This window comes from Octodon degus, unplaced genomic scaffold, assembly GCF_000260255.1.
Source record: "Octodon degus isolate 3935 unplaced genomic scaffold, OctDeg1.0 scaffold00118, whole genome shotgun sequence".
NCBI classification, from domain to species: domain Eukaryota; kingdom Metazoa; phylum Chordata; class Mammalia; order Rodentia; family Octodontidae; genus Octodon; species Octodon degus.
Genome location: NW_004524694.1, coordinates 2555567 through 2568428, shown reverse-complemented (window position 1 = coordinate 2568428; position 12862 = coordinate 2555567). Strand labels below are relative to the sequence as shown.

Genomic DNA, 12862 nt, shown 5'->3' with positions numbered 1-12862 from the left:
TGCTACCCCTCCCTTGCGCTCTTGCTCTTTGCCACCACCACGTAAGGTTGCTTTTTGCTCTGTGCTGCTCTGCGTTGGACCCAGCTGAGTATGGACTGAAACCTCCAGTAACTGTGAGCTAAATAAACCTTTCCTTCCTTCATTTTGAGTGTCGGGTATTTGTCCCAGCAACGAGAGAAGAGTAACTAAGACACCGTCCTTCCTTAGAATGTTTTATTCTTGCTATGTAGATATTCCTGCTTTAACTATGAAAACATAATCAAAATTTCAGAACGGGAACTGCAACCTGTATTTACTGTCCCCTCCCTTTTAAACAAGGATAAATGCTTTCATTTAAGATCATTTCACAAAAGAGCCCGTTTCCTTTCATGCATTCCATTTTGAAAGTGTTGGTTCTGAGCAACGACATACAAAGGTGAAGGAAGACACTATACAATTCAGGTGAACAAGGTCACTTGTAGTTTCCATTTTAAGTACATTCCAGACTAGTTGAAACAGATGGACAAACCACCTAGTACAATGTCTAGCCCATAAAAGCTCAATAAATTATCATCTTTTTGCTCTTGGACTCCATGGGGACTGTGATTATATTATCATTTCCATTACCCATGCTGGAAAATGTTAAATTTGCATGTTTAGAGACAGACTCAAACTTTAGAATAAGTCTTAAATTGCCTTACTAAATCCTATATAATCTGTGTCACACGCATGTTCCAGGTCTGGCAGTCATTTCATACCTTATTCTTTTTAAAATTTATTTATTTATTTATTTAGTGTGTGTGTGGCCAGCTCAGCCCACCAGGGGGCGGGGCTGGCTGGCATATGGTGCTGGGGGATTGAACCGCGGCCCCTGTGCTTTGCTAAGCTTGTTCTAAGTAGACGCTTTAGACCACTGAGCCATCTCACCAGCCCATATACCTTATTCTTGACTTGCAAAATTATGCCCTAAATCTCAAATACTCAGCCATTGTAACTTCACATTTTATTTCTAGCTGAGAAAGAAATCCATTTTTTTTTAGTTTAATGTTTTATTTATCCACTCTTTTTAGACACATGGCAGTGATAAAGTAGCTCAGAGAATATTAAAACAATGTGTGTTTGTGACAAACAGGATCAAACTCTTCACAATGCCTGGCACTGTCATTTACTGGAAAAACTTTTTAATTAATCTTAACATTTATTAAGTGATGCAGAATTCCATTCATTGGCACATATCCAACAGAAGTAGGCCTAGCCTCACAGTAGACTAGTACACAGATGTTTGTAGCATCCTGATTCATAGCCCATCGATAGAACAGTGTGTCAGCAGGTGAGTGAAAAGAAAATTGTGGCCTGCCAGACAGCTGAGCGTTGCCCCACTGCGCGGTGGCAAGCCTGGTTGGTGTACTGATGCACACAGGCTCACGGGTGAAGCTCAGGAACTGCTGAATGCAGAAGTTAGAGCAGTGTGTGTGCTGCACCAGTCCAGGCTGAGCACATGACAGGAGACCCTGGCTTCAGGGTCAGGCAGCGGCTCGGGTCCTAGTGAGGGAAGCTTGGGATGATGGGTATTGGCTGTGGCAGTGGAGGTTAGTTACCTGGATTTGTTTTTCAAAATTTATCAATCTCTGTATTCAAAGAGTATATTTGATTATATGACTAGATAAGCCAGAGTGTAGAATAAAATATTCACACTGAAATTAATCCAGAATTTGTGTACTGAAAAACTTGCTAGAAATAAAGTTTTCTATCCTGAACGTCTTCTGTACCTGTGTGAAAACATAAACCTGTCTACTAAGGACATAAGTCAGTTGGCAGAATTCTGGAGATACAGAGCTTAGAAAAAGAATTTGGTCCATTTTTTAAAAAATGTATTTGGGGGCTTTCTTTTTTTTATACAGTTCTATATAGGTTTTTTTTTTTTTACTGCTGATTAATAGGACAGTTTTGATAATCAATACAATACATTGTTATCTTCTTAGTGGTTATCCATAGTACAAGAAGCAGACAGGATATTCTGTCCAAACACTGTTAGTACACTTCTTTCTTCTCACTGAATTAAGTGGAAGTAGCTGTAAATTTATCCTATTTTGTATATATAAATACAAAATGATCTTTCCTTTGTATCCTTTTTTTTTTTGTCCTGTCAGAGGTGACTATTCTATTGGCATCTAAATACTATAGGTGTTAGAATTCAACTAAACAATCTAACACTGTCTAGCAGTCTATAATATTAGTGGGTTATCCTCAGAAGTTATTGACTTGAGCCTTTTACAGCTCATCGTATTAATATGGATTTACTTTATATACCTCATTTTTATACTTTTCTGCTGGATGGTTAAGACCAAGATATAGCAAGACGTATATAACAAGAAATGTAACTTTTGTATCTGTTAAGGTCAGCCAAGTACTCTCAGGATTTATCCTGTAGCCCTGTACCACCCTTTGTACATCTTTTCGTCAGTGTCTGACATGAGGATGAGTCACAGCCATTGCTTGACCAATTTGCTCTCTGTGAAAGCTTGAGAACATGTTTTTTCTCTCCATGTGACTCTCCCCAGGCTCACTTTACATCATCCAACACATTCCTCTGTAGCTCCATAATCTTCTTGATCAGAAAATTTGGAGCACAACTGAGTTACATGTTGTTACAGTACAGGTTCTCCTATGTCCTGAGTCTTCACTGACCTTGAAAGGCTAGGGCCAAAATGTTGGCTGACCTTGCAGACCTTCCTTTTCTCCAATTTTGAACTGCTAACTTAGGTTGTTAACCCTCCAGAAGAGAAGCTAATTATTAACCTGCAATATATGCAGTTTGATTTACCCTATCTGTCGAAATATCAAACATTTTGGCATATCCTGGAACAGGTATTTTCTATCAGATATTGGTATGTTGAACTTTAAGTCCTTACAGAATACGAAGGAAAAATAATTATATAAAAGTAGAAATAAGCATTTACATATTTTTACAAAGAAATTTAGAAACCTAACCATATACGGAATTATAAGTCCTTATACTAGGGAGACAATACGATATTTACAAATGTGGGTCTGGTTTATTTCACTAATAAGTATATCTCTAAGTGGTATCCACTTAAATATGAAGGCTTCAAGTTTATCATTCTTTATAGCTGAGTAGTTTTCCATTATATAAAAGTACCACATCTTTTTCAACCATTCCACATGTGACGGGCATCTTGGTTGTTTCCAAGATCTGGCTATCACAAATTGTGCTGCTATAAACATAGGTACGCATGTATCACTATGATATGACGCTTTCAGTTTCTCCGGGAAAATTCCCAGTAGGGGGATAGCAGGCTTGAATGGGATTTCCAGTCCTAGTTTTCTAAGGAGTCTCCACACTGATTTCCATAATGGTTGCACCAGTCTACTCTCCCACCAACAGTGGAGAAGGGTTCCCCTTTCCCCACAGCCTCTCCAACATTTGTTGTTGATTTCTTTATGATAGCCAATCTTTCTGGGAAGAAATCCATTTTAAATATCAATTCCATATGCCCTGTAATTTTTTTCAGTCATGCTTAATATTTTGTTATAACATATATATTTACACTGAATAAACAAGCACAATACGAAGCAACTTGAAGGAAATAAGACAACATAGGCAAATGAAAGTCATCACTAGTCTTTATAGACATAAAAGAAAATATTGTATTCAAGAAACAAAAAGATGTACATGAGAGGCCTAGGTTCATATGGCCAGGTAAGCAGCAGCAGTCTGGGTTATTTGGACCCAAAGTCTTATACCACAGTCCATATGGTTTACTGAGCTCTTTGCTGTACAACTCATCAATGAGCCCTTTTGACTCATCTTCAAAATGAGTTACATCTTTCCACAGTAACTCGCTGGCCTGGCTATTATCTCTGGCATTAGTTACTACAGATGGCCCTTCCTTTTCTCTCTGCTGTCACTGGACCCTGTACAGCTCATCTTCACACAGCAGCTTGAAACCTCATTACCCTACTGTCACAACTGCTTTCCAACACAGCACCGTAACTTAGCTGGCTTCTGCCCACCTCTGCAACCTCATCTTTTCCACAATCTCAATGTTCACAAAATCTATCACGGGGTCATTTAAAAGGGCAACAAGGGCTGGGGAGAGAGCTCAACTAAGCACCTGCCTGGCAAGTGCAAGGACTTGAGTTCGATCCCTGGTACAACACGCTGTGTACCAGCCCCATGCACTAAGCTGGCCACCACCAAAACCAGGCATGGTGGGGCACATCTATAATCCCAGTTATAATCCCATTGGGCAGGTTGATACAGAAGGTTCACTGGAGTCTGGGCTGCGTAGCAAGACCCTGTACCAAATGAAAGATTAAAAACATAAATAAAAGGGGAACAAGATGAATTCACATTCTGATAGCCCAGAGCTTTTACAATGACTGTTTCCTATATCTCAGCAGCATTCTTTGCTATTTTCCTACAGCCCACTCCTTCTCATCTTTTAGTCCTCTCTATCTTGACTAATCTACATAGGACTTATTTCAGTAAAGTGGGGATGTGTATCTGTATATATGAGAAAGCAACTTGTTTTACATCTCTTCATATAGCTACTCATTTCTGATTTCTATTATTTTTCATAGCTTTACATAACAGCTAGTACACTGGTATACTTTGTGCCAAATGGTGTTATGATGTTTAGAGGCGACAACAAAGCATGGTAGTCCCCCCCGCATAATTTTATTGAGAAACATAGCAATGAGACAGTTTGAAATTAAATTAGGACAGTTTCAATAATTAACACATTGCATACTGTCTTCCTAGTGGTTATTTGTTGTACAAGATGCAGACATGATATCCTATTTACAAACACTATTAGAACAAATCCCTCTATTCATTGAATTAAGAGAATATAGCTGTATATCTATCCTAACCAATTTGAATACACAGATACAAAATGGTCATTCATCTGTATCCCTCTTGTTTAGTTCCGTCATTTAAATATTATAGGTTTGTGAACTCAGCAAAATATTCCACAATAGTCCAGTAGTCCATAATAATATTGGGTCTTCCGCTTGACTGGCAATGTCAGAAGTTGTTGACCTGAGTCCCCTACAGCTCAACATAACAACATGGCTTCACTTTTTATACTTGGTACTTTCTAAGGAACATATTTAATTAGATCTTTGGAGTGCTTCAGGAATATAATTTTTAATAAATTTTATTAAAAGTATAGTTTGGGAAAACAATTTTAACCTTTATTGTTGTTACATTACATACATGATAAAATTAAATTACAAGGCATATAATTGAACAATAAAATTCTTTATACAAAGTATATTTAGATACCTAAATACAATCTGGTCTTGAAAATGAAATCATGTATATAGCTGTATTCCTAAGTGTGTTGAATCCAATGCTATATGAGACTCCTGAAGGTGCAAATCCAGGTAACAACAAAGACACTTTTCTGAATTCCCATGTTTTACCGAGCATCAAAAACCACCACTGTTAAACTGAGTTAAGGACCCCCAAAAAATACACAAAAATGATAGAAAATTTAAAGTTCCCAAGTCACTTTACCTTTGCAGTAAGCTAATTTGCCTGCCTATATATCCGTATATGTCTTTGTGAGACATGGCTTCACTGTGCTGTTCAGGGTGGCCTTGAACTCACTTTATATCCTAGGCTGGCCTTTACTACTTCTTCCTCTTTTTTGGGGGGGGGGGCAAAACTAGGGATGGAACTCAGGCCCTTGTGCTTGCCAGGGAAGTGCTTATTCCTCTGAGCCATCTCCCCAGCCCCAGATGCACTTTTTTTTTTTTTTTTTTTTGGCGGAACCGGGGATTGAACTCAAGCCCTTGCGCTTGCCAGGGAAGAGCTTATTCCACTGAGCCATCTCCCTGGCCCTAGGCTAGCCTTGAGCTTGGCACTGATACTCCTGCATCAGCCTCTGAAGTGCTGGGATATAGGCATGTGCCACCATGCCTGGCCTTCTATTTTATGTAATGTGTTCAAAAAAAATAGAACCATTTAATATGATAATAATCTTTAAAAAATTTTTCATTTAATAGGTGAACAAGCTTTTCCAAATACAAAATGCATCAAAAAACAAAGCAATATTAAAGGTTATAACTTGATTTTTTTTTTTTTTTTTTTAATGTATTTGGTAGTGTCTATAAGGTCTCACTACCCAGACTGGACTCATAGTGATCCTCCTGTTCTCAGCCTCCCAAGCACTGGGATTACAGGGTACAACACCATACCCAATCCCAATCACTGTCTCAACTGCGCCCCGGGGATATGGCACATGGCACATGGCACAGTACACTAGGGAGCAAACCTGGTACCTTAGCCTTCCTAAGCAGACACTTTAGTCTGCTGAGCTATCTGGCCAGCCCTTAACTTGCTGATTTTAAAGAATTTGTTACCACATAAAAATTTATTTCCTGTATTTGGGCTAATTTGTAGGACCTTCTTTTTTCATTAGGCAGTGTATAACAAATTTGTATTTTTCCTTGTATTATTGTTTTGTTTTGTTTTGTTTTTGTAGAACTGGGAATTGAACTCAGGCCCTTGCACTTGCCAGGGAAGCACTTGTTCCACTGAGCCATCTCCCCAGCCCCTCCTTGTATTATTTAGTTTGTCCACAAACTCAAACTCAAGGAGTACTTCTATGAAGTACAGCATTCTTAAAAAGTACTTAAGAGAACCAAAATAATTAGTGTTTATTTACAGCCTAGAAACTGGTCTACAAAAATGGTGATCCTGTTTGTCTCTAAAGTAATCCAAAAGTTATTACTGTTCTTACCAAAACTTAGTCTGTATCAAGCCCAGTATTATTTTGCATTTCCTCTTCATATTTAGAAAGCATAGTTAAAAGGATACATCTTTTAGTTCTTTTCTTGTACATTATTCTGTATCCACATTCTCTACATCTGATTGGATCCCTGGATTTAATTTCATTTTCTGTGTGACATTCTAGAAAAAGAAAATACATTTATTCAATGGCTAAAAGAAAAACATTAGAGACAAATCATTTTAACCATATCTGTTACCCAAAGCAACCCAAAGCATTAATATACTCAACCTTAAAAAAAGAAAAACTTAGTGTTATTCACAGTACATAATGATCACAGTCATGATGGGGAGTTATGTATGTGTATGTAACACATACTAAATATTCTTAATATGCTTATACTGCTAAATATACTAAGTAGAAAAGAGAAGAATTGTGGGCAATAAATATATCCAGGTGAAAAGTGACATCTTAACAAAAATTCTTTTTTGTTTGCTAAAAATCCTAAGTGCTCTTACTTTAAGCGCTAACCTTACCTCCACAGATATATATCATTGGCTGCTGCTTTGGGGGTTGAACGTCCTGTTGAGTGTCCATTGTTAGTGCCTGAAATCACAGATTCAAACACTGAATACTATCTCAAAGGAGCTCCTCCCACAACCAACCAAGTCCCACTTTTCTACGGAGAAGCTAAAAAGATCCCAATTTCTTACCTGTTCTCCCCTCCCCCATGCTTTAGGGACGGTCTAAAAGGACGAAAGACAAAGTACTAAACGCTTAATCTACCGTGGACAAAATAATAAATACCTTATACATGTTATTTCATTATGCGCTTCACAATAGGGCCAGGAAATAAAACTTTACAGGTGAAGAAACTGAGGCATAGGGAAGCCCCTGTGTACAGTATCGCTACTACAAGGCTTCAGATCTGACCGGAAAAGCTAGTGTTATCATTTAACAGAAGTTCCGATCTTAAAACTTCACCACGAGATAGTAAAAAATACAAAAATAAAGAATCATATTCCCTGCGCCAAAGAACTACAGCCCTCAGCCGGGGTACAGACTACTCGAAGGAGAAAAGGCAATAACTCCGCGACTAAACTAAAAATCAAAAGAGTGAGAGCATCGCCTCTACCCCACCTTGTCCCAACACTGATCCTACTGGGCTATTTTTAACCTCAAGCATCTACTTTTGGCCCAAACACACAGTCTCTCACCCACACACTGCGCGCGCTACTTTCCAATCGCAAGCCATTAATACCTGATCTGGGCAACACCGAAGAGGTTCCCACTCTGGCGTTTCTAAACAGAACCTCGTTAAGAGGCTGTCTCGACCAACTTCCGTCGCCGACAGATGACGCAAGAAGCGCCCGCCTCTTCCGCCTCCGGAGCTAGGAAACTCAGATTGCTCGGAGGCGGCGAATCTGCGCGGTTCTGTTGTAGGCGCTCACTCCAGTGGTGGCGAATGTGTGGTGCACGCGCTGAAAACTCTAGAAGGTTCGCCGTCGCTGAAAGTGCCTATTTCGCCCCTAATTACTTGTTTCCCCCCAGGAAAACAAGACATTGTCATACTTCCGCAAGTTGCAGGAGGTTTCCATTTCTGTCGAAAGAAGTTGATAGGAAGTAATGTTTTCTGGATGAATTCACGTGTAAAAACACTTCATTATGTTTTCAACTTTAATGTACGTGCCGGGCCCCCCACGGCAGCTGCGTCCTATTTCGTGGTTTTGTTTTTGCTTTCCAGCCCTTCTCACCTAGGCTCCTGTCATTCCTTTCTCCCACTTAGTGTTTCTGTAAAGTGTAGACCGGGCGTGAGGACAGCTACATCATCTACTCCGCTCAAACCTAAGGGATTTTGGCAACTTGAACCTTCTGAGGTCCTCTATCCCATATATGTATTCATTCATGGGAGAACAAAATGACCTGAATGGAGGTGTGTTCTTTCAGTGATCAAAATTTGAGACAACTACATCTATTGGGTACATTTATTAAATTCACAGCAGATATTTTAGTTACATTAGAAGTAGGGCAAACAAAACAAAGTTTCTCAATTACAATTAACGGAGGAGGCAGCTGCCTCGCCTGCCTGTACCTGCGTGGGCTGCAGCAAGGTGGATGCCTCAGGGGTGGTCCAAGCCGGTTGCTTCCCTAATGGGCTGAGTGTGAGCAACCAAAACAGTGGCTGTTCCAACAACCAAATGGACAGGCATTCCAATTCCCCAGGAACTCTCAGTAACTGTCTCAAGAGAGAGGCCTGTTCCTTGAAGTCTTGCCAACTTTAGGAAATTGGGATCCAATCCAACTTCCTCCTGCCGAGCACCTGAGAACCATTTCTGCAAAACTCAAGCAAGAGAAATAAGGGGAGAGAAGCCCCTTCTTGAATCTCAAGTTCAGGAACTTCCAGCAGACACCAAAGCCAAAGAGAGTGAAATCAAGAGGTTTCAAAGAAACTAAAGAAACACAGGGAGAGAAGGGCACTGAGAACTGAGGGGGCAGATGCTTCAGACCCAAGTTCAGAAGGAAGATCAACTCCACCGGAGACACAAACCTTTGATAAGAACCCTTAAGGAGAACAGAATTTTCCGAAAGAGATTGCTGATCTAGAAGAAGAACACTGAGTCTTGAAAGGAAAACTGACTTACTTTAAGCAGTTACCAGAAGGGGCAGTGATTCACACTGGTGACAGCAGATGCTCAGCATCTATAACTCAAGCTTTGGAAGCCCAACTGAAACAAACTGTCAAGTGAAACTGATAAATTTAAAATTAAACAAATATAGAAAAACATTACTGACATCTGATGTTACCAAAGCTTCTTTGTCACCAGACACCTCAGATTTTGAGCACATCACCACTGTTACCCCTTATTGGGCTCTGTCTTCCACTACCAACTCTTTTAAGAATTCTTAAGTGTTCAACCACTGGGAGTTCTACAAACAGTGCAAGTGAACTGTCCTTACTTTCCCTTACAGAGAACATACAGGTGATGGAAGAGAATCACCATAACACTATAGAGGAGCTACAGGCCACTTTACAAGAGTTATCAGGTCAGCAGGAACTGATAGCTGAGAATGAAAAGTGGGTAGATGAGAAGACTATTTTAGAATCACACTTGCATCAGCATTGAGAGACAGCAAAGTGGCTAAGTCATGAAAATGAGAAATTGATAAATCTTCTATAAGAGCAAGTGAAGAATGATGATCCTAGTGCCCAAGAAGGGAAAATCCTCAAGCTGGAGCAGAAAAGCAGATATTTTTGAGAAAAGCCTCTTTCTTTTTTCTTTTCTGTTTTTTTTAAACTAGGAGTTGAACTTATAGCCTCATACCTGCCAAGAAGTGCCTTGCCACTGTGCTATATTCCCAGGCAGAAAAGGACTACTTTAAGTTTACCATTCAGCAGCAGTTTACCTGTAACTTAGGGAATGTTGAGGAAGAAAAACAAGGAGCTTTGGACATGATCACGCACCTGAAATAAAATGAAAACTGAATGGGTTTCTAGAACTACAACGATGTAACAATAATGTGATGACCAAAACTTTGGAAGAATATGGTTACCTTGGAAAGCTTGAAGATGGAGAATGGGTCCTTGAAGCCTCATCTGGAAGGTGAGAAGAAAAAGAGCTATATGGAGAGCAGTAGTACCTTGAAGCAGACAGCAGAGAACTGTGAACTTTGGGAAACGTTGCAAGTAGGTTCAACTGAGAGATCACCTGGAACTGTCTTGCACTGAGCTCAAAAAAATTGCTAAAAGCAAAAGGTGACAGTAAACACATTTCTGTGCTAGCTGATACAAAAATATTATTCTTACTTGAAGAAGAACTGTGATCATCAAGCAGAACAGCTAAGCAGACCCAGCCTAAAACTGCAAGAGAAAACAGTGATGCAAAGATGAAAGACACAAAAGAAACCCTGTTTGAATTGGAAGATCACGTAGAAGAGCCGTGGGCTGTCAAGTTACATAATCAGCTCTTTAGTGAGCTAGGGAACAATGTGGTCAAGCTGGAAGAACAGAAATCAGAGGTGGAATGGCAGTTAAAGACCCTGTGATAAAGCAGGTAAAAGAAGAGGATGAGGAATGGAGGTTGTTATAGGCAAACCTGAAGACTGCCCCAGTGGTGGTCAGTGACATCAAACGTGAGGCCCAGCAGGAGTTATGCACTGTGAAGAAGAGTGTATTGAAGGAGGAGGGGACAAATGCCAGGTTATAGCATGAGCTGAGGGACATGTGGGGCTACAGCAGTTCTCTGGTCCCTGTCAGCTAGCAGACCTTTTGGTGGAAGAAACACAGTCCAGCCCTTGCCATGATTTGAAACTACAGATGTTTATGAAAGAGGGAATCTGCAGAGGAGAAATTATCATTTTACCTAAAAGAGCCCCACTTGTCTCCTATACCATTCATTGTTCCAAAAAGTGGCACATTGCAATCAAATCTGTACATTTTTTCTACGTGTTAAGACCAAACGTGAGTTTTATATTTTTTTTTCTCTGTAAGAAGACTCAGTAATCTCTGGTTTTGGAGAATAAAGTTCTGGAAAGATACAAGTCTTGTGAAAAAAATGTTCCATATGTTCTTTAAGATTAGTGGTTTAGCAAATTCTCGGTGGCTAATGCAACCTATGCATAGGTTTGCTTTTTGGTATTTTCATGCTGCTTATTTAAAAATAGGATCCGATAATCTTGGAATTGTCACTATTTTAAGACACAATAAGTCACCTGCATGATGCCTTTCCTTAAGAACTTAGAAAGTTCTCTTTTATACCAAGTCTTGCATCTCAGCCTGTGCAAGCTAAGGTCTCATTGTATTATTTCATTTGAAACAAACTGCTACTAAGCTTTAGCTTGATTTCCACAGTCTTTGTTTAGCTAAACAAATAGATATTTGGTTGATAATAAAAAATGTTAGCCAGATAAGTATGCTCAGTGACAATGTTAACTGAAAACTAATAAAGGACAATTTATAACAAAAGCCTCATGAATGAAACTTACCCTGGAAACTTAAAGACTTAATGCAGAAGGACATATCTCAGAATAATCCAGGATTCAAAGTATGACTTTAAATTTTTGGGTAGTACATTCATACGTAAAGATTTGTATATTCAATTTAGCAGACTCTACCAGTGTGTGTGTGGGGAACTACTACACTGCTCACGTGAGGAGCATTTCATAGTATATATAGCACAGGGACATTAGCTATATAATAAAAAAGAAAATTGAAATTATGAATGCTCTTTAAATTCAGGAATACATCAAATTGGAGCACACAGATGCACCAGAAAAATTTAGCTTGGCACGAGAAAGAAGAAAGAAGAGACATTATGTCCTCTTTATAAAGATAACTAGAATTAACTTTATAATAACTGGAATTATCTTCATGTTCAGAGAGATTGTTACCTCAGGCTGAATATTCTTATAAATGACTTAAAGTGCACTCACTGAGTGTTTTCTAATCTAGAAAATAAGAAAAATGAAATCTCAATTTAAAATGCACAGCTGTGCTAATCTTCATAATTTGATCTGCTTTTACTCTGAGTATTGATTTTTTTTCCATTTATGCATTTGGTACAGGGTCTCATTATGCAGCTCAGACTCGTAGTAATCCTGTTTTCATCCTCCTCAGCTCTGGGATTACAGGCATGCACCACCCCGCCCTGGAGGTGGGGGCGGATCGGCATGTGGGACCAGGGTTTGGTCCCTGTGCTTGCTAAAGCAGATGTTTAGTCCACTGAGCTATCTCACCAACCCAGAATATTTTTTATATGTATGCATTTATGGAGTGCTAAATAAGTGTTACTTTTTTTAAGGTTAATGGGAGAATCAGGCTTTTTCCTAACATGCACTACATTTTGCTTGATTTTTCTATTCTTCCTCTAAGTCAAAAAAATTTATTTCTGGGGGGTCAGCTCAGTTAGAGAGTGTTTGCCTAGAATGTTTGTTATGGTTTGTGTGTATTTGTCTCCCTCCCCCCAAAAAAACCTCATGAAGTCACTGAGGCACAGTTCTACAGTTTGTGATTAATTCATGATCCAAGGCTGGGATTATGGGTCTGAGTACTGCTGGGATTAAGGGTGTGAGTGCTACACCCAGCCTGGCCCAGATAGCCTAAATGTAACATAAGAGAGAATGAA

General features: G+C 39.3%; 1 protein-coding gene and 1 pseudogene across 4 annotated transcripts; one reads left to right on the top strand and one right to left on the bottom strand.

Moving 5' to 3' along the window:
* Positions 1–5365: 5365 nt before the first annotated feature.
* On the bottom strand, positions 5366–8102 carry Polr2k (RNA polymerase II subunit K). Of its 4 annotated transcripts, XM_023699940.1 has the most exons (5): positions 8002–8056; positions 7454–7486; positions 7277–7346; positions 6830–6922; positions 5366–5449 (listed from the first exon to the last, which is right to left on the bottom strand). In XM_023699940.1, exons 3-5 carry the CDS (start codon positions 7335–7337, stop codon positions 5427–5429), a joined length of 177 nt encoding a protein of 58 aa, XP_023555708.1. In that variant the 5' UTR covers positions 7338–7346; positions 7454–7486; positions 8002–8056; the 3' UTR covers positions 5366–5426. The 4 variants fall into 4 exon arrangements, with proteins under 4 accessions (XP_023555708.1, XP_004640125.1, XP_023555709.1 ...); XM_004640068.3 differs by lacking the exon at positions 7454–7486 and having other exon boundaries at positions 8002–8102; XM_023699941.1 differs by lacking the exons at positions 7454–7486; positions 8002–8056 and adding an exon at positions 7958–7978.
* On the top strand, positions 8095–11041 carry LOC101560920 (annotated as a pseudogene).
* Positions 11042–12862: the final 1821 nt, after the last annotated feature.